Source organism: Scylla paramamosain, chromosome 39 (assembly GCF_035594125.1).
Source record: "Scylla paramamosain isolate STU-SP2022 chromosome 39, ASM3559412v1, whole genome shotgun sequence".
Classification (NCBI taxonomy): Eukaryota; Metazoa; Arthropoda; class Malacostraca; order Decapoda; family Portunidae; genus Scylla; species Scylla paramamosain.
This window is the reverse complement of record NC_087189.1, coordinates 6195363-6222500: the sequence shown is the minus strand read 5'-3', so window position 1 is coordinate 6222500 and position 27138 is coordinate 6195363. Positions and strand designations below refer to the sequence as shown.

General features: G+C 39.1%; 1 protein-coding gene across 8 annotated transcripts in view; it reads right to left on the bottom strand.

Moving 5' to 3' along the window:
* LOC135092121 (protein diaphanous-like) overlaps positions 1-27138 on the bottom strand; it is a 41521-nt gene that overhangs the window by 179 nt on the left and 14204 nt on the right. For 5 of the 8 annotated variants that reach the window (XM_063990348.1, XM_063990345.1, XM_063990343.1 and 2 more), the window contains exons 3-10: positions 25801-25953; positions 24833-24943; positions 23762-23964; positions 17391-19691; positions 16828-17011; positions 15339-15582; positions 9198-9282; positions 1-8228 (exon numbers count right to left, since the gene is read on the bottom strand). The exon at positions 1-8228 is cut by the window's left edge and continues 179 nt beyond it. In XM_063990348.1, the coding sequence (XP_063846418.1) occupies positions 8054-8228; positions 9198-9282; positions 15339-15582; positions 16828-17011; positions 17391-19691; positions 23762-23964; positions 24833-24943; positions 25801-25953 (3456 nt within the window). In that variant the 3' untranslated portion in view covers positions 1-8053. Of the gene's footprint in view, positions 8229-9197; positions 9283-12660; positions 12686-15338; positions 15583-16827; positions 17012-17390; positions 19692-23761; positions 23965-24832; positions 24944-25800; positions 25954-27138 lie in introns of all 8 variants that reach the window. The other 3 variants (XM_063990351.1, XM_063990350.1, XM_063990349.1) reach the window with 3 other exon arrangements.

The window sequence follows — 27138 nt, the reverse complement described above, 5'->3', positions numbered from 1 at the left end:
TAGCTCACCTTACACATTTCCATGCCAATTAACACCCAGCAGACCTCACTTGTTACATCACCTGTTCGTGTCCAGGTGTGGCAGTGAGGAATGAGGAGAAATGGAATGAGATGATGAATTACAGCAAATACACAATGATACAAACTGACAGAGATGACAAAAAAAAATGCACCATGTATAGTTTATCACAGTAACACATCACCACTTGTACAGAATGTATTTGTGTGTGCATTAACTTATTTGTATTCATCTATCTGTAGCATACAAGTTCATACTATTTTGTCTCCAGGTCTACTCTTATCCAATTTCAGAGTAATGGATGTTTCTTCCACACTCCTCTACCACACCTGACTCATTCCATGTGTCAAATGCTTCTGTTTGGGAAGCCAAGGTTCTTGATACTGTTTGAGCATTTAGTCTTTTAATGTGTTTGTGTGTGTGTGTGTGTGTGTGTGTGTGTGTGTGTGTGTGTGTGTGTGTGTGTGTGTGTGTGTGTGTGTGTGTGTGTGTGTGTGTGTGTGTGTGTGTGTGTGTGTGTGTGTGTGTGTGTGTGTGTGTAGAGGTGTACTTGGGATACCTCAAAGAACACTGCCTTTTGTTGTAGAGGACTTCCTCATAAGGAATCAATAAATATGTTATGTATGAACTTCACAAAGAGAAAGAAAAAAAGAAAAATCTCAGGGAAAAAAAAATAGGGGAAATATGACAATCTTATGAGTGAACTAAAAAATGTTTCCTAACTTATCAATAAGTGAAATGCATGTGTTTATGATGAATAACACGTAAAACTGCTGCAACAATAATCATAATAGACATAATGATGATGATAGTAGTAGTAGTAGTAGTAGTAGTAAAATAATGAGATTGAATAGACTGATAAATAGCCAGACACCACACATCCCTAACAGGGCGACCATGACAGGATGTACACCACAGCACTTGGTCGTCTCAGAAGACAGCTGGGAAACACATTAGGATGACTGTGACCACAGCAAGCCGAGATAACAATGATTTATGATGTGGTTATATTAGCAACAATTTGTGCTCAATACCTGGTTAGGCTGTGACCACAGCAAGCTGAGATAACAGTGATTTATGATGTGATTATATTAGCAACAACTTGTGCTCAATACCTGGTTAGGCCAGCCACACCCATAAACTGGGTGCCAAGAATATCTCCATCCACAGCAGGCATCAGCAATCCACACAATATGAGAATACAATAACCTTAATAATGCAACACAAGACAACTCTGAATTTTCTCCCCAACAAGACACCCACATTTGAGATAAGCCTGGTGCCAATCACCTCTCATCTACACAAGCACAGCCTCCTCCAGGAAGCAAATCACCACTGAGCTAGTCAGTCCCATCACCACTCTGGAGAACAGGAAATATGGGCAAAGGGGAGTACATAACCACTCCTGTCATCCTTATATAAGATATAGAACTACTTCACAGTTCACTAAGGCATCACTTTCTACACCTGGAGTTAAAAAGGCACTGCACACAACTTCCAAACTTTCCAATCAATCCTTGAAAACACACATGGAGATCTGACACACCCAGGCATCACTGCTGCCTGTCCTGTCACCCTGTCCTTCTTTCCTGTCATTATGTATACATCACTCATTTACTTTGTTTCTCTACATTCACCTCCTTGTTTTTGTCATTCTTGCAAGCTAAAGATGCACAGCAGCTTTTCTGAACTCTTCTAATATCATTTCTGTTTTCCTCTTCTCTGTATTTTGTGTATTATACTAGCACAAAATAAAATGCCTTGGTTTTTAATATTATGGATTTATAATATCATTTCTATATTCTCTTTACATAAGAACTCTTGCTTTGAATGAGAGACTTGCAGCAATGATATTTTTACTCTGTTGCACTAATGGATAATCTGAGTTAAAACATGACACAGAATGACAGACTACAGATCTCCTTCATTCACTCACTTGTTACTCCCTCCCTCTCCTACTCACTTGACGCACTAACCCTTCAGCTCCTCCATCATAACCATAACAGCTTAAGATACACTCCCTCACACAAGCCAATGCCTTCACCTATCTGTTCCTCATCTTCCTTCCTTAATTAGCCACACACAAGAACACTTCTATGGGTGTCTTCTTGCACTCTAACATGTGATGATAACCCCTAGGTATGAGATCCAATGTAGGAATGCTCTAAACAATAGTAACTAAGATTTATTGCTTTGTGCATGAAAAAAAAAGTCTTGTAGTTTAAAGTAATACAGTGTGATACACTGCATTATGTATTAAAAAAAACTGTCTTGCTTGGTTCAGTCAACTAAATTAGTTAAAAAATATAAAGAACCCTATTCCAAGATGTTATTTTCTCTTTTGCTTACAAGAGATGAATGCAAATAAAAAGAAAGTATTGCTGCAAAAATAAATATAATGGTGCAAATTTATCAACTGTCAGAAAAATATATTACCATCTGTAGTGCACCTATGTACGTGACAAGCTTCATGGCACCAGAAATGAGACTCAACACACACAGCACAGCAGAACCACACACACACACACACACACATTCATGAACAGTGAGAGGGCAACTGGTGGTGCAGAAAACTTAAAGGTGTAAAGGTGTTCTATTCAACAGCACTGTCAATCAGAAATTTTTGTTGCACTGATTCCCATTGCTTTGAGTTTCCCCACATAATTTTAAGTATCCTGATTTGCTGAGAATCTCCTTATAGAACCTGCCAACCAAGACTTGACAGCACATCAAAAGACTCGTGATTGAAGGAAAATGCTAAACATACAAGAAGTGAGTGCAGCACTACAGTGCCAGCTGAGTCTGAATAAAGGTTTGAGGATAGTGAACCCAAGATGTAGAGACATGAATAGAGGAAGTGGCTGTTTGATGACTTTGGGAGTTACTTTGTTGCAAAGATAATAATAGTCATTAGGGAAACATTCATGGTGTAAATTCTGACATATACTGATGTCATCATGTTGCAGACAATGATGAAAGGTGTGGAAAACAGCTGACAATATAAATTCACTTATACACTCAAATTAACACATTGTAAAGGTGATGATGGACACTGAGGAAATAATTTGACAATGTAAATGGAAAATTTAACACTTAAGTTGTTGTAAAGACAATGGATAGATAATGAAAAAGATGGTTAACAATGTAAAAATCTCAACTTGTATATTTAAATGTATACACTGCCTTAGTTGCTTTGTTATTTTTTATCATTTCCCACTTAAATAATGAAAGAGGAATACTATACAACCATTAAGAATGATATCAATAATTGTCACAAAAGATATACACTCAAATCTATGTGATGCTACTCTTTTCTTAATTCTTCTGTAAACAACAAAGGGGGCTTACTAATACATTTGTAAAGAATGACCCTGACAGATGATCACAAAAATGGATGACTGTCAATGTAAATTCAGACTTACTCAAATCTAAGTTATGTCAGCTACTGTCTGTCACCTTTCTTGATTCTTCCAAAAATAATAAGAGAAAGAAACATCTGCATACACCTCTCTTTATACATACCACAAAACCCCCACAATAAAAGTTACCTCAGAATAAAAGTTAATCACATCCACCATTCCCCCAAGTTCATTTATATGAGGGCACCAAGCACACAGCCACATCCTTGAAATACATCACAATAAGACATTTGCCCCAACAAGTATTTTGAATACAAGCTGCTGTACCATCATCCTAACTTTTCCATGCATGAGGGAAAACACTAATACCATACATACACACTCTCACTCACTCACTCACTCACTCACTCACTCACTCACTCACTCACTCACTCACACACACACACACACACACACACACACACACACACACACACACACACACACACACACACACACACACACACACACAGCCATGAAAGAGAAGACCAGCTTCACCCATTTCCCACCACTGGCAGCACCAGCAGCACCTTAAAGATCACCGCAAGACTAAAATGAGGATAACTAAAAAATGAGTGAAATAACTTAATTCGTGATTAAGAGAATAGAATCCACTTGAATCCAGCAAAATTTGGAATGTTGGAATTTAGGGCAAACAAGTACAAATACAATTACTTCACACTGAGACAACACAGATGCATGATGTTTCTTGCTCTTTACTCTGTTGAAAACCTGTTTCCTTGATGACATATGCAGTGTTCCTTTCTTTAAATTACTCAGAGAATAATTACTTCATCAGCTAGCAAGATGAACTAGTGGCCAAAAAAAAAACAAATAAATAAAAAGAAATAAATAAATAAGAAATATAAAATAAATAAATTAATTAATTAATTAATAGAAAAAAAATAAATAAATAATTAAGATAATAGTAATAATAATAATAATAATAATAATAATAATAATAATAATAATAATAATAATAATAATAATAATAAAAAGTGCAAGTCTCCTATTCTCAATTTTTTTTTCTGTGGTCATCAGCAGCAAAGCACGAGGAATCTACACCTGGTGGATGCAAAGGTAAATGCATATCTTATAATCATGTCACAATGATGAGTGTGTGAAGTCAGGTATGTGTGCACAGGAGTTAATTTAGTCAGGTCACATCACAGGTCTGCACACTGAAACTCAAACCTACTAGAAAATTAAGCAATAAGTGGAATGATCAGCACATCAACCTTGGCACTACACTTAGCATCAATCTAACACACACACACATACACATAAACGTTTCATGTTACTTGTGAAACAATGAAATGAAAACAACTGGAGTTGTGAAAGGAGACATCCATTGGACGGCATGATAAAAAATAACAAATTTTGGGGTAAGTAAAAAATAGATAATTTTGGGGAAGTGAAAAAACAAAAATAAAAATAACATTTTGAACCCTATAAAAATAATACATATAAAAATGAAAAATACATCAACTTCACAGTATCACACATAAAATAAAGTTTTCTTAGATGGCAAGTGGCCTTACAAAGAATCATGAGGCAACACAAGTCTGATGTAATGTCTTGGTGTAAATCTTGTGGGTGATGTTTCCCATGTTGCTCAAATTGTTCTAAGGGAAACTAGTACCATATTGTACCAAGGGATATGCATTCTTGTTCATTATGAGGGAACACTAAAATAAATAAAAACTATGGGTGAATTTCAAAATGCTTTTCCCAAGGACCTATACACTTTTGTGCTACTGGTTACCATCTTTATATGGTGCACACTATTATTACTCTGACAACTCATATCAGTAATCACTCATGTGCATTTGGCTTTATGGGATTACTGTGGTAATAATGAACAAGCCATGGGAGCTTGTTACTAAAGCTTCTCTCAACATGTATAGACTGGTGCACTCCTGCTTGCACTTACATGTTTCCTGCACAACAACATTACACAGGGTACAGATATGTAATACACTGTTCCAGCTAACTTTTTGGTGCATCATTCCCTTCCCTCCTTTAATTGTATCCTCACAAAAGGTAGCACAATTTCCTTAAATCTTTCCCACTGAACTCCTTTGAACTCCTGAAGAGATAAAGGAATGTTCTGAAGGTATGCATATCCTCCCACTCAATCAGCATAGGTAGAGGAGTGTAATGGAGGGAACAGAATCCAAGTTGCATCAAAGGGTGTGGATAAAAAAGCACCATTCTTAAAGATAAACAATGCAATACAACACACTCCCCACACACAGGTCACTACAACTCCCAAGGGACTGAAGGAATATACTGCTTGGTATATACTCCCTCATACTCAAGGATACTGTTTGCTCCTCTAGAAATTCTTGCCTTCTTTCTGATCCATTCCTTAGAACAGACCTCAGGGGCTTAGAAATGTGTGGGATATTGACTGCACTCCAATTCCATTCCTATCACACCAATTTCACAGGCAAATTAAAATATAATGTGCTCAGGAGGTGAATTACAAATCTTTCTCAACCTTATGTACTTTGCTACTACTCTCTGTTTCCTTAATGATTATGAACTGAATACATTTTGCAATCATTCAGACATTTCTTAAGATTTCTGCATGCCATCAAGGAGATCTGTCAATATGAATGGATAGAGTAAAACTTCTGTACAAAATCTGACTATAATACTTCCTTTTCATAGCTTCATGTCAGGAGTTCACAGCACATTTTCAACCAATAAAGACCTATGATAATATTGCTACTCAAGAAACTCAAGAAAATGTGAAGAAAGAAATTTAAAAGTGTGAGCAGGCTTCCTCCACCTGTGGCTACCTTACTCAAGGGGGACTATTCTATCTTTATACACCTTATACTACAATCCCTCCCTCCCCTTGGAAGAAAAATAAATATCTGCCTTAACGCTTGGGAATGCTGTAGCCAAGACCTATTTTGGCAGAGAGATACAACCGAGGAGAGACGGAGAAATGGGAAGGCACGGGCAATGCATCACAAATGATTGGTATGAAGGAGAGGGTCAACTTGTCCCCTCATGACTTCCTTCTCTCACATGAATTCTCTCATTCATCCTGCAAATTGTGGCCACAACATGTCCCTTCCCCAAAAAACACTTGGGTATTGGCATGATGCAAGACTTGTTGGCTTGCAGAGAAAACTTTGCAATAATCATTTCAATAGGAATTCTCAAAATATATCACTCCACTTCCAAAAAAGCACTGCATTATTTTTTATATACAAACATTCTTTTTGAGCACACTTTAAATTTCCTTAAAATAACCAATTTGGAAAATCTTTTATCAAACATGTTATGTTAAACATCCTCAGATTGAAGCAGTAACAGACGAGCACAGCATTAAACAACAGAATAACACTGTCACACTGTGACTGATCTCTCAACTTAAGGATATACACATAATACACTATCTTGCTGAGGGTCTGGCAACTAACACTAACACTCTTGGGGCCTCAGGGTGACCTGGTTCCCGAGATGACGTGAAATACATAGTTGAAACACATCAAGAAATAGCTTTTACTTCAAACAGCAACATGTCCATCCATTCAGGAATAATATTACTACAGGTGACAAACCAAATTCATTAATGCAAGCAAATTTGATCACCAACCATCCCTGTAGAACCGAGCCTTGAAAGTCTTACTAAGAACACACAATGGTTCCTCTCTTTGTATACACACAATGACACCAATGGTTCACTTTCACCACCACCCCAGGCAATGTGTCTCCCAGGGAATGGTGAGCAGGGTTATTAAGGAGCAGTGCTATTGGCAGGGAGGAACACTTGAACACTACATACTGGCAGTACAACATGAGGCAGGATGAGGAGCTGATCTGAGATGGTGTGCTTAAAGCTATCATGATCAGGACATTAGTACAGACACAACAATAAATATAACAAACAGAAAAGCAAAAGTGGAGTAGCAATCAATGCACAGTAGTATCTGGAGCCCAGATTTTCTAAGATGAATAAGTTATACACTATCAATACTCAGAACATTTATGTAGTGGTTTGCTATTCTGGAGGTCAGACTTACTTACTTGACCTTCATACTAATAATGGAAATTGCAAACTTCGTATAAAAAGAGTCAAAAAATATACTGATCATACAGACTTTAAGTAAAACTGCAACTCTGATATGATTAAGAATATTGCAAGAAATATATTGCAATACAATGCATATAAAATGTCAGGGGCATAGTATATCTTGCAACCTGCCAACTTAATCTTGTCAAGTCACATGAATGACTTCCCTTCAGCTGGCCAGATTGCATCACCACCAGCATCACTCCACACAAAGGAGCGACACACACAGCTGGCGGACCAAGCGGGGCATCTGATACACCACTTGTCACCAGGAGTTGGGCGGATCATTCCACAGATCCATTATGGAGAATATTTCCTCGGATTCACATAGACTGAGAAAATACAAGAAGGAACACTTGCCTTACCTTACTGACTTGGTGTTTATGTGTACGTATTTTTGTGTGTGTATCTGTGCATGTATGTATATCTATGTACAGTGTTTAGCCGCATTGCCACCAAGACAGCATTGGAGTGCCATGCCTCATCCAAGACAGAGGGTGGTGGTCCATTGAGCCTTTTGTTCTTGGTGGCAGCCTGGCACCACCTACAACTCCCTCAGCCGCTGCAGCAGGGCATCTGAGGAGTCGTTGCCATTCTCGTTCTGCTGACCAAAGTTTCTGTCCCGTGACTCCAGACCAGTGGGGAGGCCGGGGCGGCGCGTGCGGGGACGGGAGGGACGTGCAGGCTGGTTCTCCACGTCAATGTCCATTCCTTCACTTCTGCATCAGAAAAGTTGGGGCTTCATAAGAGATTGGTACTGGCTATTAGCACATTTTGCACTCTTCTTAAGTTGTCTTCATGACTGTTCTTTTCCTCTAAACTCCAAAAATTCAAGACATTTGTACATGTAAATTTATTAACTCTTCATTTCCAAAAATTTAAGACAGAACAAACAAGCACATACAAATTCACTAACTTCTGAATAAAGCAATATCTTTACAGAAATACTGACCACTTCTAAAAACAAAGATTTCTTATAGATCATATACATCACTACTTTTCTTTTATATATCTCTTTAAAGATGACCTGGTACAAAGGAAAACAGGTGCACACAAAATCATAAGATGGAATGAAGAAATTGAGTGCAGTGAATAATTCATTGATCACTGAAATATGTAAAGCTCCTATCACACATGTATCACAGCATTCCTGAGTTGTTGCCAAGCCTCATCAGGGAGATCCAGTGGTGATGAGGTGCATTAGTGGCATATGTGATACCCAGACAAAATATATTCATGGAGTCATCACGGTGATTTGGTGCAGTACAGCTCAAATAAAATTGCAAGGTACGAGTCTCCCGAGTTCAGTTAAGTCATAAAATGTATGAAACTGGAAAGATTTGCCATCTAAATACATGAAAATAATTCAAGAAATGTAACTATGAACAAAATGTACTGTAGACTAATGTCGTACAGGTGAATCATAATTTGTAACTGGAAAATTTATGAATTTAGATCAAATGGAAATTTCTTTGTATTTCTAAGGTACATTCCTTAGATGTTTATATATGCATTGAAATTCTGTAGTCATAAATAAAAAAAAAACCACAAGATTACTTTTTTCATAATTTCAAAAATTTGTGGGAAGCTTCAATTCACCTGTATAATATTGATACTATTTTGTTACTACAAACACACACACACACACACACACACACACACACACACACACAAGGTATCTCACTCACAGTTTGATCTCCTTATTGCTAGTGGGAGACTGCGTGATTAGCCCTGAGCGAGAACGGCTGCGATTCATCTGGGCCCTTCTCTCGGCTGTGTATGTGGAGGGGGGCCATGCAGTGCAGTGAAGGAAGAAGGGGCAGGCCAGGGAGACAAGGCTCAGATCAGACACAGCACACTTACTGTAATCCTCAAGTGTTCCTAACTTCCTGTCAAGTGACTATATACTTCATATTCTTTTGCTATACTATATTCCCACGCTTCAGTCCTTTTTTACATAAGTACAAGTCCTTTTTTATATAAGTACAAAGTTGGGGTCTAAAAGTGAGTTTCGAAATGTTCAGACCCAAAAGGGCATAAATTCACAGAAAAGTTGCAAAAAGCAAACTAGAGAAGCTGGGACTTGTATGAATTGCTTTAAGGAAGTTGAGTGGGTCATGAGCTGTTATTAATCTATCTGTACATTACCAAATAACTTGATGCAAAGATAAATTCTAAGAATTTCCATAGTAAATCATAATAAAAATTCCTTATGCTTTTTTAAACTCAAAACAAGCCCCAGAACACAATCCTAAGTAGTGAAATTAACAAAAATTAAAATGAGTAAACAAAAAAGCAGGGATGAATGGTATTCACATTACCATCTTATGTCAGAAATTTGGTTAATTCAATTAAATGAGCAAACCATTGAGAGTTACTGAATAAGACAAAATTCAGAGACTGCATAACCAAACAGACCAATTCCATGACCTCTAATGCTACAGAGGACAAGTTAAGTGAAGCAGGTTTAATAATCCAATATTCTCTGAGAGCACAATGTGACAGCATTAAAGGCCTGCAGCAGACCAATTATTCTATTATACAGTTTTCTTTTTAAATGTTGATGTATATATACAAGTGTAGTGTTGTGAGGAAAGAGACATTATTACATTCAGTATCACAGAATCTAACACAATAATCTTGTCATCCAATGTCACACAAATATGATAACAATGTCTCTCATCTACTGACTGGATGACATATTCCTGTCTTGTTTTAAAATAGGAGGTAAAGTGATTACAGCACCCTTCCAAGTTTTGCACTTACTTTCTTTCCAAAGGCATAGCACTAAACTCAAGGATTGCTTATTCATCCCAACTGCATAGCCTGGAATTATGTGAGTGTGTCTTATGTCCTCACACATGATGCAGCAGTGTGATGCCACTACATCAGAACTGTGCGAATATGTACATTGTCCAGACATCCGACACCACCAAAGTAGTGAGACACCTCTCATTTGTGTGGTTTTGCAATGTGGCAAGATACACTGTGACACCAGACTTACTCTCCCCTCTCACATGCAAGCAGGGATGACTAGCATTGTGGTAAACAACTGGTTTACCACATAAATTATTTGTATGTTCAGGTATGTGAACTGTGCATGGAAATATGTTTACAAAACATGGCACATACATATTTTTTTCATATGCAGTGAAAGCATGAAACACTAGGGGATAATGCACGAAAGCTGGGTTAGTGAGAATTTAAGACTCAGTGTGAAACTCAAGGATCACGAAACTTGAATGCCATGAAACTTGGGAGGGTACTTTATAAAGTTTCCAGAATCATTATTCATTTGTATGATAGCAGATTAAACAAATACAAATAATCCAGTAAAAAAAAAAAAGAATCAGAGCTTTGAAGGGAATCCCGAGTCAGTTTGTCACATTTTAAAACAAGATAGGAATACTTAAGCCAGTTATCCAGTGGGAGCATTTGTGTGTCCATGGGTGGCAAAAATTTTTGCACCAGGGTCTGTGACATGAAGTCTGGGCTTAGAATTACTAAGCTCTCAAATATTGCCAAAAAGAGCAAAGACTGTCTAGATGATACAACATGTATTATGTTGAGAAAGAGATTAAAAATCCTTATCTCAAAGATGATATTAAATAACAGAGATAACATTACAGCAGAATCAAGGTAAGGTGACTGAAGGAAAGACATTATATATATATATATATATATATATATATATATATATATATATATATATATATATATATATATATATATATATATATATATATATATATATATATATATATATATATATATATATATATATATTGAAGTCTGAGTTCCTGACAGAAAATGGGAAATTCAGTACTTAGAAGAAATTTGAAGAGTCAAAAGTTCAATATACTAGAAAATCACATCTGGATTGAAAGTATGCGTGAGGTGACCCACCACCCACACCACAATCACCACCACGTCCATGATCACACGCAACACTCAGGCTCTTCAAGCAGGCCATCAACACTTCCTCAACACACTCCACACAAATAACAACCACCACTTCATTGTCCCATCTCCAAATTATGTTTTTACTCACTGTAATTTTCTATTGAAACACAAAACACATGATATTTTGAAAAATTGCATCACTAAAGCCACCATTCCCAGTAAAGCAAGACATTCAACACCACAGGAACACATTTAATGGAACATCCCATCAACACACACACACACACACACACACACACACACACACACACACACAGATGCATACACATGCAGTGGTGGGTGTAAGAGAAACATTAGGTCGTCTTCCTCCCTCTGGTCACTATCAGAAGTAGGCACAACGTCTGTGGTGTGTGAGCCATTGTGTCATATGTACAGTGCATGGCATTTAGGGTGTTAGTTGTGGGGACATTCTGTACTAGTTGCCAAGCATGGGATGGACAAGCATCCATCTATGTTTATTAAAATACAAATTTACATGAAAAACCTGGACAGCCCAGGTGAAAAAAAAATTTCTTCTATTCAGTTTTCATTGCATGACTTATAAAAAAAAAAAAAAAAGCAGAAGTGGCATTTTCCCATGACATTTGCTTGCATCTTGACACCACCATAAAATACTATAGCTACACTGTTTCATTAAAATCTTTTTCTTAATTTACTTTTCACAAATGCAACAGAAGGAAAGAGTTATGGTGCCAAACTTAAATATTCTGCTGTACAATATTTGATGCATATCCCATCCCACCAGACAGTAAGGACTGGAAGCAACATCTACAGGCTTGGGACTACCCAGGGAAAGGGAACAAAGGATCTAATTATAATACATTAAGAAAAGTCAAAGCATAATAATGAGATAGTAGTTTGTATAAGCAAGCTGTCTGTCAATGTCAATGTGCTTCATCATCGGGGAAGGAAAGACACCACTACAGCAAAGTATTACTGCTACAGTGTGTTAAAACAAATACTACCAGCTAGCTGACAGGACGAACACAAATAACCTGCAGGATTAATACTACACAAGCGAGGTACAGAGGGACGACACATAAAGCGGAGACAATCACAAGTACAACACAGAGGCTACATATTAACCACACGCCCGCTGCTGAAAGAAGCGCCTGAGGGGGTGTGGGGTGTTGGCAGGGTGAGGAGGGCAGAGGCAAGGCAAGGACACAGTGAGAGGGACTGTCTTACCCACAATGGACAAGCTGGCTCCTCCCTGGCGGGCAAGAGTGGCACGGGAATGAACAGAGCATGAAATAAGATCAAGCAAGGCTGGCAGGGCCCTAAATCAGGATGGCCATAAAGAAATCGGGGAAAAAAAAGCCTCCTCATTAACACCTCGCCTAATTCATTGTGACTCCCACAGTCTGTCACCAGCTGGAGTCAGTGAGTCTTCTTACTTGTAACTTACAGCCAACCAGCAACTGACTAGAGCATATATTTGTCAGATATTAAACAAGTAATGAGAAATGCACATCTACAACAGGAAGCACAGAAATCAAGGAAAATAGGATTTTTTTTTTTCGGGGAATGGGTATCAGCAGTGGAACTTCAGCATGTGAGACAGTGAGGGAAGATGAAGAGAAAGACTAGGATTAGCCTCAACACAACAGCCTAGGTTCATGTTGAGACGACAGACTGCAGGTGTCTGAGGACTTATCAAAAAAACTATTACCTGATCCTTGTATAAGGCAAAGTAACCTTGCTTGTAATACAACAGCACCCTAACTATTCTATTCCACTCCTGTAATTGTTGTTAGATGCACTGATTGCAAGTTAACATTAATAACTTAATGGCAGTACTGTCACTGTTTTAATCTCTTCAGTTGAGCAATAGTTACATATTTACATCTTACTGGCTTACTTGCTCTCTTGGTGCCACATGGCAACAAAAACACATTTACAACTTTTGATAATGTCGTAATGCTCATCTTTAACTATTTTTTTTCATTTGCACATAGCAACAAAAAACTGAGAAGAAATCCACTTAATTTCCCCCATTCAGCTCATGACAAGGCACTGAATCACACAATGAAATTCTCAAATCATCACTACATCACTGAACTAAAGTCTCTATCACAGGTAAAGCATGGCAGAGTAAAGAGTCTAGAAGGGAAACAAATAATAATTCTGCTGGAAATCAAATGGTTAGGAACATTTCTAGATGCATCAACACTAAAGGTACTACTATAAAGAATAAAGCAACAAACTCCAGTGTATTATTGTTTTGTTCAAGCACTCAAGACTTCAATGGACAAAATTATTCTTCACTCATTGCTGAAATGCTGCATGGAAAACAATTCTGTACACACAACAAGGCTGAATGTTTTGTCCATTATGTCATGGTAATTCTCTTCTCTAAACATCAACTCCTGGGGCAACATTAAATTACTACATGACTACAACACAACACACACATCAAGGCACACACAACGACACCTACTACACAACACTCACTACACTACATCAGGGTTCAAGCCACAGGAAACAAGCAGTAGCTGCAAGGTGGATGAGGCTAATACAATTTATTCCTCTTGTTTCATTTTACAATCGTAACATTTTCTGTAAAATGTATGTCACTGGCTCTAGCTTTCTTTCCACTGGAAAATTAAGACTACTAAAAGAATCTAGTGAATTCACTGTTTGAGTTGTACTTCCATCAAACAATGTACAATTTTCTAGCTATAATCTAGAACAGGGGTTCACAAACTTTTGCAGGCTGGGCCCTACCAAAACTGGTTCATTGCAGTTGGGGGCCCCCCCCACCCTCTTCCCTGTGCCAACCTGTCAACCACCTCCCCAACTATGCCACCACAGATAGATAGATAGATATCCCTTGCTGCATCTCCTTTGTACTAATAGCCAGTGAGCCTGTGATTTTCTGTGATTTTTTTCCCCTCCCCATCCTGTGCTTGTACACCCCTCCCCAAGGAGAGTGTCCGTGCTCCCCCAAGGGGATGCGTCCCCTCCCAATTGAGAACCAGTGATCTAGAATACCTGGCATGTTTCTATCACTTCTTTCACTCTAAAGTTTATCCTGTACCAACATACACTTCTTTACTTGTCTTGACCACAAAGAGCTATGCTGAATGTGAAAAGACTTACTCCTTCACTTCCCCATGCAATATTCACCATCTTTGGCACCTAAAACACTATGATCAGCATTCACAGGCCTACTTATCTCATCCTTGTAGCCAATCTCACTAAGTTCCCCTAACATGGCACTTCCACTATCAGTGTTCTCATCACTGGTCACCACAGTAGTGACTCATCTCTCCACTATTTCTCTACGATACAACAGTTTCCCAGGAGTGACAATGTGGATACTATCACCAGCCTCTAAGTCTCCCTTCCACTATCCCCAACAGGTGGTCATCTATTCCAGGCTACCCCACCAAAACTTCTCTCCATATATTTCTAAGTTCATCCTCATCTATATTATACACATAAGTTGTTAAAGCAAAATAAGAACATGTGATTAGTCTGGTACACTAAAGGGAAAATAAGTATTGAGAGTACAAGATACAGACAAATAATGAAGAAAGAACAAAACAGGAAAAGACAGTAATACAAGAAATAGAACAAAGTAAAAAAAAAAAAAAATGACTATAACAATAATAAAATGAATAAACACCATGAACATATGAAAATTGAGATATGTATACAGAAAATTAAACAAACATGAAATAAATAAAACAAAGAAAATATACAAGTGGAAAGAAGACAAGAAGACTGCAATACACTGAAAACTAAACAGATGCATAAAAAAAAAAAAGAGAAAAAAAAAGGAAGACAGAGAAGAGGGGCACAGCAGATGAACACAGACACAACATACACAAACCAACACTTCCAGCTGGCCTTGCACTAACCTGTGGTCTTGCCCGGTCGTCGCCTGCGCCCAGCCCCCATTACGTCAAATGCTTGTCCTGTGTTGATGAGTTGCACCAGCTGATCCATCACCTCTGTGTTGCTCTGGTCATTGGTCACATCATGCAGCGCCCTCTGTCTTGTGTCCCTCTCGGCCCTCTCTGCCTTCTCCCTCTCAGCTCTCTCCCGTGCCTCCTGGTCCCTGCGCCGCTTGTCCTCCTCCTTGATGATTTGCTCCTTTGCAGTCTGTTGCCAGAGAAATGTTACTGTTGTTTTTGTTGTTGTTGCTGCTTGGGGATGGTTGTCTATAAGGCCTTTTTAATCTGTCCTCCCCCCCCCCCTCTCTCTCTCTCTCTCTCTCTCTCTCTCTCTCTCTCTCTCTCTCTCTCTCTCTCTCTCTCTCTCTCTCTCTCTCTCTCTCTCTCAAATTCTTGTCAGCATTGCATTATCTTTATCCAGTCTTTCTCTCTCTATCTGGAACACATACTCTATATAGGAAATGTGATAATAGTGATAACATTAAACATATCAAAAGAGGCAAGGATTAGAAGCATCAATAATAAGTGATGTACAGGATCTATCAACTTTCCACTGATATAAACATTCACCTTGAATATAACATAAAAATAAAAAAAAGACAGATACCTTGTTAACAAATGTAGCAGAAAAGAAAAAGAAAAAAGTTATACAATTTAGTTTAGGTGTTGTGTGTAACATGTCTGCATCTTTCAGCACCAACACAACACTCCCAAACTGCAGAGCAAAGAAAATCAGCAAGTGTTAACACATTAGATCAGCTTAATACAAAAGCACATGATCATACCCAACTTTATACATCACATATTGGGTGGCATCTATTTATACCAATACAAAGAAAACCAGTTCATAGAAAAGATAACTTCTATTCATTCACATTTAACAGAAACAATAAACATCCAGAAACCACATATCCTTAACAGTGTGGCCATGACAGGATTCCACAGGGCACTACCAAGCCATGTCTCCATGAACACCTCGGAAACACATTCATAAAATAGTCACACCAGAAAGCTCAGATGAGTATTGAAGCCAAGGTCATATTAGCAACATGTGGTACTCAATGGTTGTTTGAGCCAAGATACCTCAATGTTTTTCAACCAAAGCCAGAAAACAAGGACCATATTCTGAAACACTTTTTTACCGAACCTCTAATACTTTCAAAAAGCCGCTAGTTGAAATTATGTGGGTTTTAAGGATGTTTTTATGGTTCTAGTGAGATTAACATTTCTACAGGAGCACTCTTGAGAACCAATCATCTCTGTAACCTTTGAAAACAGTCATGGTAAGAGAGCAAAGTGTTTCTGAATACTGGTTCAAGTATCACTTCATGCCATGGTTACACACATCCAAGTACACCATGAGCAGGGTGCTGATGTATTTATATATGTATATGTAATGCAATGTTACACCACATAGTTCATTACATCTTACACCACCAACCCACTAACCCACCTTGTATGAAACTATGAATCTGTTGATGTCCCTGAAGAACTCCTCCTGTGAGTACTTGTTGACATCAAAAGTAAACAGTTCAGCCACATACTCATACTTCTTCTGCATCATGTCAAACTCTGTTTCCAAGAGTGCTATGTCCTTCTCTGCATCATGGTAGAACTCCTCAAACTTCTCCTTGAACCTGTCAGGAAAACCAGTTTTTAACAGAGTGGGATCACCTGGCTCACAAAACATGAAAAATAATATACTGCGTTCATATTAATCAGAACTTTGGAAGATAACAGAAGTGGGAGAACCCCACACACACACACAGACACACACACACACACACACACACACACACACACACACACACACACACACACACACACACACTGAAAAAAAAAAAAATCATAAATCTAAAGATAAGCACAAAAAAGAGGCTTCAAATTCCTAAATCATTAGGTAAGATCAGCAGATGAGAACATAAAACAAACACAAAGAAAAACACACACACACACACACACACACACACACACACACACACACACACACACACACACACACACACGCACACACACCTGTCCTCTGGGTCCTGCTTGGTGTGCCTCTGCAGGTCATTGCCAATGTTTTTAATTTCCTTCTTCATCTTATCAATGTTTGCTTTCACCACATCAACATTGACTCTCTCTGCATCAGCAAAGTGGAGGAGTCCGTCCTCAAAGTCTGAACTCTCTGCCTCCTCCCTCATGAGTGTGTCAGCAAGGTAATGGAGCAAGGTGTGTCCATCAGCATTTTTGGTATTAGAAAGTTTGGGAAGGAAACTGATATCAAAGCCCACAGTGTCAGCATTCTTGGAGCCTGAGTTGAGCACATTACCAAACTCCAGGATGTATGCCAGCACACGTTCAAACTTCTTGGAGTTGGACAGCTCATCAAGGGCGGCCTTTGTGTTGACAATGTCAAGGCGCGTCTCCTTGACCAGTGCAGGATACTCTGTCTTGAAGGCCATATTCCTGAGCAGTGGCACCAGCTTCTTGATGCGGCCAATGCGGTGCAGGAACAGCTCACCCTCAGCCAGGTCGTCCCCGGGTTCCTCCAGTGCCACCACCTTGTTGATGACATCGTGGTCTGGCAGAGATACTATCAGGGTCTGCAGAGTGGCCGCATCAGGCTTGCCCTCTGAGTCTGTGCACAGGATGGACTCATCGCACTGCAGGATGGCCAGCCGGACATCATCTACACTCATGTGCTTGAACTGTCCCCTGAGAGCAATGGACAGGTTCTGGTTGGTTTTCTGGTCCAGCACCCTCAGCTCCTTGTCCCGTTTGGCCGGCTTCTCTGTCTGCTCAGGATCCTTCCGCCGCACCTGCTTCACTGCAAACTGCTCACTGAGGTCCTTCAGCACTTCCTGGCGGATGGCCGAGTCCTTCTTGTTGAGCCGCACCCACAGGCTGTTCTCGCTCATGCGCGTTGGTACCAGCTTGCTCCACTGCAGCCGCTTGGTTTGTGCTGGCGGCTTCATGGTTCTCTTGAGGGTCATGCCGAAGGGCAGTGCCGGGGCGCAGGGCATGCGGGGGAAGCCTGGTGGACCCATTCCTGGCGGTGGTGGGGGACCTCCCATGCCTGGCAGGGGAGGAGGTGGTGGTCCACCCATACCTGGGGGTGGTGGAGGAGGGGGAGGACCACCCATGCCTGGGGGTGGAGGTGGGGGAGGAGGTCCCCCCATACCAGGCAGTGGGGGGGGAGGTGGGGGTCCTCCCATGCCAGGCATTGGTGGTGGTGGTGGAGGACCTCCCATGCCTGGAGGTGGTGGTGGTGGTGGTGGTCCGCCAGCGCCGGGTGGTGGTGGTGGTGGTGGTGGGCCAGCAATCCTCTGCTCCAGGCCAGGAACAACAGGCAAGCCACCCTTTTTGGCCACCTCGCCACCAGTGCGCATGGCCTCCTCCAGCTGGGACTTGGCCAGGGCCAGCTCAGCCTCCAGTTTCTGGTTCTTAGTGAGGGCGTTCTCAAGCTGGGCCTGGTACTCCGATGTCACCTTCTCATTCTTGGTGCGCGTCTCCTCTTTGAACTGGTCCAGCAGCTGGTCCACCTTGATCTCAAACCGCTTGGTGGCCCTGAAGTCTGGGTCACAGCCATTGCGGTGCAGGACTATCTGTGATATGCACTCCTCAATCAGCTTATAGTAGGCAGAGCGGGAGTTCTCATCATCCCTGATGAAGGCCAGGTGCTGCAGGATGGACAACATTGGCGTCTCACAATTAGAGTCCTGCACCTGGTTCTTGAGCACTTCAAAGCAGCGTTCAAGATCGTCCATCTCATCCACGTGGATCATGAAGCGATCCTGCCAATCCTCGAAGTCTTCCAGGCGAGACTTGTGGAACACCTCCAGTTGCTTCCTCATGTCTACATGCTCACTGCTCTCCAGGATTTCCAGCAGGTCGTGCAGTCCTGTCCGCATGAACTCATTGCGCAGGTGTAGCCGGAAGTCCAGGTTGTCATCGGGAACAAAGTTGATGATGGAGTTGACCATGGAGAGACAGTTGAGGCGGAGGAGGTCATTGTCCTGCATCCCCAGGCCCATGATGATCGGAGTGAAGCGCTCCTGTTTCTTCAGCTCCCCAACAATGGTGATGGCGTCCAGCACCTCCCTGTGGCCGTCCAGCCCGTCCTGCTGCCACAGAGGGAGGCAGAAGCTGCTCATGAGGCGCAGCACTTCCAGCATGATGTTTGGCTTAGAGGGGTTCAGACTCTGGGCCAGGAGGGTGAAACCTTCAGACTGCCTGAAGAACTCCTTGATACCAGCAATATTGTTACAAATCACCTTCAAACATTTGATGGCCTCAAACTGGATGTTGTCCCACTGGCGGTTGTTGTTACCGCTGCAACAGAAAAACGATCTCATTAATACAAATAACTGCTTCATTTTGGCAGACTGATTAGAATATAAGTTACATAAGTGAAACATTGATTTTTAAAGTGAATTAATGGTGTAATTTACATCATGTCAATAAGCAACTCAGTGAAGAAACTCATGATCAAAACTTACTGCAACAAATTACTTAAGACTGGAGTGTCACACATGCACAGTCACCTACAAGAAAAGAGTACTGAAGCAATTCAAGGCAAACAATTCCAACAAACTTCCCACCATATTAACAAACCACCAAGTACAAACAGTTGCAAGCAAATAGCTTTTACCAACTCTGGATTCACAGATTCCTCAAATTTGCATATTAAATACCATTTTAACCTTTGTCCCAGTCTGACAGCAGGATTCACATTTAGAGATCAAAATCTGAAAATGCACTAAAATAGAAAATCCAAAATATATTGTGTTCTTACTTTATACATTTTCAACTTGTGCATGCTATTATAACATCATATTCACAAATTGTGATTCACCTAAATTTATAAGAACATTATTAAAACACAAACTTCCATGTGCAATTAAGCAAAAGAAATGCAAAACATCAGCAGTACCATCAAATGATTAGTGTTTTCTTGGGCTGTGTACTAATACAGGTGAAGGTGAGTGAATACTTCTGCTAACTCTCTGTGATCCCTCTTCATCCTCCTTCTCTTTTCTCTCATCAATTCCTTCTACATTTCTCCCATGCATTAATAATTCTTATACCTTCCTCTCCTCCTTTATTCTACTGATCTCTGCCTTTCTTATTCTCTCCCATTTCTCTGTCCTTAATTGCTTACACCAGTGGTTCTCAAATAAATAAAAAATTACTCACCTTTGCAGTTAACTAGGTAATGAAATCATAGACAAAAAGAAAAGAAAAATGTGGTTAATGTTTCATAAATATTTACAGGCACAGGAAACATGAAATGATTTAGAGAAAAAAACAAGACTTAGACTTGTGACTGCACGATACATGAATTTGAGTAGCTAAACACAAACACACACACACACACACACACACACAGCTGTTACAAGACCTATTTCACACACGATGAACCCTAAATTTTCTGGGCTTAAGAACCATATTCTGAAACGCTTCTGCCTGCACCTCAACTACGTTCAAAACGCTCTAGTTGAAATCACATAGGTTTTTTAAATATTTTTATGGTTCAAATGAAAAATTAAGAATTTCTACATTATAAATGGGATAAACACTCTTAAGAACCCAGCTAATCATCTTTGACTTATGAAAATAGTGGTGGTGAGAGAGCAAAGAGTTTCTGAACGTGGGCCTCAATGGCATGGGGAGCAGATTGTTAAAAATATTTAAAAATCTTGTACTTTAACAATTAAAATATGACAAACAGTAAGAAAATGTTTATGATGGATTTATGGCACAGATCCAGAATAATGATTTTTAAGCCTATGTAATGGCATTGCAATAACACAAAATTAGATTTGTAGTTTACTTGATTTCAATTTTTTTCACATCAAGATTCTATCTGAGTTTCCAAAACAAGAAAAATTAAAGTTTGAAAAACTGAAGGTCCACTGTATGATAGACTTTCCCTAAATATTCCCTCCCAGGTGTACTTCTGTACCTCTGTTCCATGGCAGTCATAATTCAGCAAAAGCATCTCATACTCCTAACAGTGAACTGTGCAAAGGTTTCATCAAATACTACAGGTGCTATTATCAATAATTCCTTGATAACTATTATAAAAAAAAATTTACAACTTTAGATAAAAATATGCATCAAGCAAAGTAAAGATTTTTAATGAAAGGCAACATAAGAATTTCAATGCAGCAAAAAATGGTTCAGTCATAGCTAGAAGTTGTATAGCTTTCCACATTCCTTTCCATCATGTCTTAGTTTTACTTTAATCATGAGTCCTTATTTCAGCTGATGATGATCTTAAGAAAGAGAGAGTAGACAACCATCAGATTCCAAACACATTTAAAACTTAAGACCAAGGGAAAAACACTAAACACAGCTGAAATGAGGGTGGGGACGTATTAAAAAAGATTCCCAGAGTTCATCTCAGTCTCCTCAGTCTTGTGCTTATCTCCTAAGCATGCTTAAAATTGTGTTAAGCCAAACTCTTAAGCCCCAGTATGAAATGGTCAAAGAGCAAAACAGTAAAATTTTATATTTCTCAATTTCAAGTTGATAATACAAGCTTTTTACATTTTTTTGATTAAATAACAAAAAATAATAATTTATCACCAACTTTGTAAGGATACGAACACTTACATTTGTGTTTTTAATAAACATATTAGATCCCGCACAAGGTATGTGTATTTTGTCTCAGTGTTTATGTCCTTGAGCCACCATTGCCCAACCACTCCCACTCAACAATGCCTCCTTTACTGTCTTTTTTCTCTAGTATGGACAAGATGATGATCTGTATGGCAGAAAAGGCCAACAGAGGAAATCCAGCTGGACTGATGGCCATTAACTAAATAGCACTATAATTATTATTTTAATTACTAGTGTCAGCGCATCACTCCTTCCTGTCAACCTTTCCAAGGCATCTCCCGCCAAATCTGTCACAAATAACACTCCTGCAGGTCTAGTCTATATATGTCCAATAGTTTAGTGTCATTCAGGGCATTGAGAACATCCATATGAGGTTGATAATTCTTGAGGTGGCAACCTCAGGCTCAAATGTTGACCATCTTTGGTTAACTTAGTCTTAGCATAACTCCTAAAGTTAAGCTATGTCCAGATCTGTCTTAAATTTTTGGCACCTTAAGACCTAGGCTCAGCACAACTTGGGAAGTTAAGCACAATTCTAAGCTTAAGAGTTGGTCTGAGTCAAACCTCTATAGTTATGAATCTCTTAATTGATTTATGACCATGACTGTGCAAAGAACTTCATGCTGAATGGTTGTTGATACAAAATTCTCTTAGGACACTCAACCTGAAAAAATTGCCATTCATTTAACACAAAGTTGACAAAATTGCTGTTCATTTAACACAAACACCAGAAGCACAGATGCATGGCATGCACTTCATTATTCAGCATACCTCTTGGTTGTAGGCATGAGATATGAGGTCAAGAAATATACAAAAGAATCTGAATTTACAAATGTGACATTTTTTAAAATATTTCTTAAATAGAAAATCTACAAATTTGGGAACAAAGAATTTTTCTCTATACAATGCATTCTAAATAACATGTTGATGCAACTTCTTTGAGGCCTTATTCATAAAATGTAATTTCTGTATTTATAAACTGGAACAAACAAAAAGTATTCTATTGATAACTAAAAATTTTTACACTGAATGTTTGTGAATTAAGATTCATTTGCATTCATGCAGCAAAAGAACAAGAGACAAGAATCACACCTCATCACAAGAATCACACTTCATCACAGAAGTGATAAGAAGAAGGAAGACAACAGAGAGAGAGAGAGAGAGAGAGAGAGAGAGAGAGAGAGAGAGAGAGAGAGAGAGAGAGAGAGAGAGAGAGAGAGAGAGAGAGAGAGAGAGAGAGAGAGAGAGAGAGAGAGAGAGAGAGAGAGAGAGAGAGAGAGAAAGTAAAATAAATAAAATAAAGAGAAATAAAATAAGAGAGAGAGAGAGAGAGAGAGAGAGAGAGAGAGAGAGAGAGAGAGAGAGAGAGAGAGAGAGAGAGAGAGAGAGAGAGAGAGAGAGAAATAAAATAAATAAAATAGAGAAATAAAATAAAATAGAGAGAGAGAGAGAGAGAGAGAGAGAGAGAGAGAGAGAGAGAGAGAGAGAGAGAGAGAGAGAGAGAGAGAGAGAGAGAGAGAGAGAGAGAGAGAGAGAGAGAGAGAAAATAAATAAAATGAAAAAAAAAAGGAGACACAAGAATGACAGACATGAGATAAAAGTAAGCACACAAAACAAACAAGAGACAGACATGAATACAACAAAAATAAAAGCCCACAAACAAGGCTAAATCAGAGAAGAAAACAGAAGAGAAAAGACAAACAGAATAGAACCAAGTGCCATCACACAAGAGGAAAAAGATGACAGACCAAAAGCAACACAAAGCATGAGTCACCTACCCTCGGTAACACTCATTGAGGATGGAAAGCAACACACGAAGGCCACTGTGAGCAAACTCCTGCAACCATGTGATTTTGTTGCTGCGGAGAGCCACTTGCAGAGTCTCCAGGGTCTTGACAATCGCCTTGGGGCTCAGGTCATCACGCCGCAGGTACTCAATATATTCCTTTGGGGAGTCCAGTTTGTGCTGTGTCTGGGCCATCTGTTGGAGAGGAGAGAAGATGGAGTGTCACTGTGCTTCTCTTGTCTTTGTTAAGTTTGTTGGTCATCTTTGCTAGTTGTGGTTTTTGTCATCTGTCAGTTTGTGTTAGTTTTGTTTTCCTTTGTTACACATTACTTGTTTATTTCTTGTTGTCTTTATCTTTGTTGTCTTTGCTGCTGGTATTCTGTTGTCATTCTTATCTGTCATCCACCATTTATCCTTCTTTGTTTGTCACTCACCATTCACTCATTATGTCATTCATATCTACTTTTCATCATGTCAATTACCATTCATCATTCACTATCCTTCCTTCATCTTTCATTCAACACCCCATCATTTCCCATCATCCATGCCCTTCTACCCATCACACATCAACTGCTACTACCACCCCTATCCAATGCAACACTCAGGGAGGCTCTGATCTGCATTCAGAAACACTGTGCTTTCTCATCACAACTATTTTTCAAAAGCCACAGAGATGATTAACCAGGTTCTCAAGAGTGTTTCTCTGTTAATAATGAAGAAATCTTTTTACTCTGTCACTAGAGGTGTAAAAACATATCTAAAACCTATGTAATATCACCAAGACTATGTTCAAAGGCCACAGAGATGATTGCATGAGTTCTCAAGAGTGTTTCTTCTGTTAACAATGTATAATAATAAAGAAATCTTTCTAATCTGTCACTAGAAGTATAAAAACATCCTTAAAAATCTGTATAACTTCACCATGTCTGTCACTAGAACCATAAAAATATCCTTAAAAACTCATAAACAAGTGAATTTCAACAAGAGCCTTCTGAAAGCAGTGGAGGTGCAGCACAGAAGTGTTTCAGAATCTGGTCCTCTTTACCACAACCACCACACACACCTTATAGTTGTTCTCCAACATGATACGCATCTTGTCCAGGGGAGTGTTCATCATGACAGACTCGTTGGCGATGTTCATGTCCTTGATCATGTTGAGGAACTTCTCCCGCACCTGAGGAACAGAAGCAGATCATCATCATCAGGGTCATCACCAACCACTAGTGTAAGTCTAACATGGCACTGAATCACAAGAATTCTATCAGATTCTACTAAATATTTAACATTATTCAGAATTCCTGTCCATTATGTTTTTCAGAATTTCTATATCTCCATGAAGTTGGTCTTTGAACTTACTACAAAGGATTACACTCCTTACATAAGTTGGACACAAGTAACTTTAGATTTGAAAAGGAATCATCCCATTAATATCAGTAAACTTAAGTAAAAAATGACAATAATAATGATGATCTCAGATGCATTTAACAATGAAACAAAACAAAATAAATTGAGAAAGAAACTTTTGATAATACCAACACAGAAGATGACAACATGGCATAGTTTTCCCTTTCAATTCCCAATTAAACAAGAAAAATGTTGGGAAATTATTATTTGATAACAATGACAAATCTACTTTCCATTCCTAATCTAATTAACTCAAACAAAGGAAAAACCATCAGGAAATATGAGTTTGCTTACAAAGAAGATGACTGATTACAATGCAACCTAAAATTCTTCTATTCCAAACCCAACTCTCTCTCTCTCTCTCTCTCTCTCTCTCTCTCTCTCTCTCTCTCTCTCTCTCTCTCTCTCTCAAAAGGGCAGTGGTAATTAAGTACTATTGTGAAAAACACTAACCTTGAATGAGAAAAGCATGAAAAAGAAAAAAAATAACTATTTTGATAGCATAAAAAAGTGTTCCACAGGTAAAAAATAAAATAAAATAAAATAACATAAAATAAGTAAAACATTTTTGTTTCCATCACTAAGGCTTATATCAGGTTAGGGTTTCCCCAGTAGTATAAATAGTACCTCCTCATCAGCCAGGTTGTCAAGGTAGTACTGGTCCTCCTCCATTTCATTCAGCTCCAGGTCCGAGTTTGGCCTTGGGAGGTTGCTGACCCGCTCTTTGTTCGGCACCTTCTTCTTGGAAGTGCCTGTGAGCATCTTGTCCATTTTGTTGAGCTACAGGAAGTGGAAATGAGAGGGATAAATGAAAGATGCTGCAACACATAGACAGGTGAGTGAGATGTGAGAAAATGAGAAGGGCGAGTGAGAGATGCTGCAACACGAGACAAGTGAATGAGACGTGACAGCTAGCAGAAATGGCCAAGTGAAGAGCTGTGGCACATACTAGTAAATGAGTGATGAGTAAGGGATACACAATCCACAAGTGACCAATTAAAAGAAAGAAGAAGAGATGGACAGGGCATGTTATGCACTAAACAAATTTCAGAATAGACAAGTGAACGAAAGAGTTGTGGGAAGAAAATTAGGCAGGCAGATGTGCTGATAAAAGGAAGGTAGGAGTTAACAAATGACGCATATGGAAGGAGTAATGAATGAACTGCATGCCTGAAATGAATGAGAATTCCAGCAAGATATATAGTTGAAAATTAATATTAATGAAATACACAATAAGATTCTAGCACACAATATAGTCAGTCAACAAACTGGTTCAATGAACAAAGAAATGAGAGTATTAATAACAATACAGTAAACAGGCCAGGCTTAAAGAATAACAAGTGAGGCGTAATGAATGAAAGGATGAAGGCATACAATAACAGACTGACACTATATGGAATGACAAGAGGTCTAGACATGTTTTAATCAGTAAAGCCACACTGCCAATATCTGTGGTGAGAGATAAAAATAACAATAACATCCTGACAATGCTAACTGTGATCCAATAAACCATCTGGGAACCTTATTTCTTATCTATTTTTACATGGTTATGAAATCAAGGGAGACATAAATACTGAAAAAATAAGTTAGAAAGTCATCATAACCTTTTCATTGTGATGTACAACAATTCACAACAATGTATGTTCATTTATAAGCATCTACAAGAAAGAAGGGGATGAAAAAGATTAGATTTTGTAATTTTTAGCTAGCACAATTTTGGGAGGTAGCTGTAGAAAAAGAAAGGATGTCTCATTGGTGAGTAATTATGAAAAGATTTGCCAAATAACTGTGTAAGGGCTAATCTAGCTATCCATCCAGTTGGGCATATCTCCTTCCAGGAACTTCCCTCAAGGGAGTGATTGTGGCAGAAAACTCTCCAGTCCCTCACTTTGTATTTCTAAAGCCATCTCTCTCTCTCTCTCTCTCTCTCTCTCTCTCTCTCTCTCTCTCTTTCTCTCCTAATAT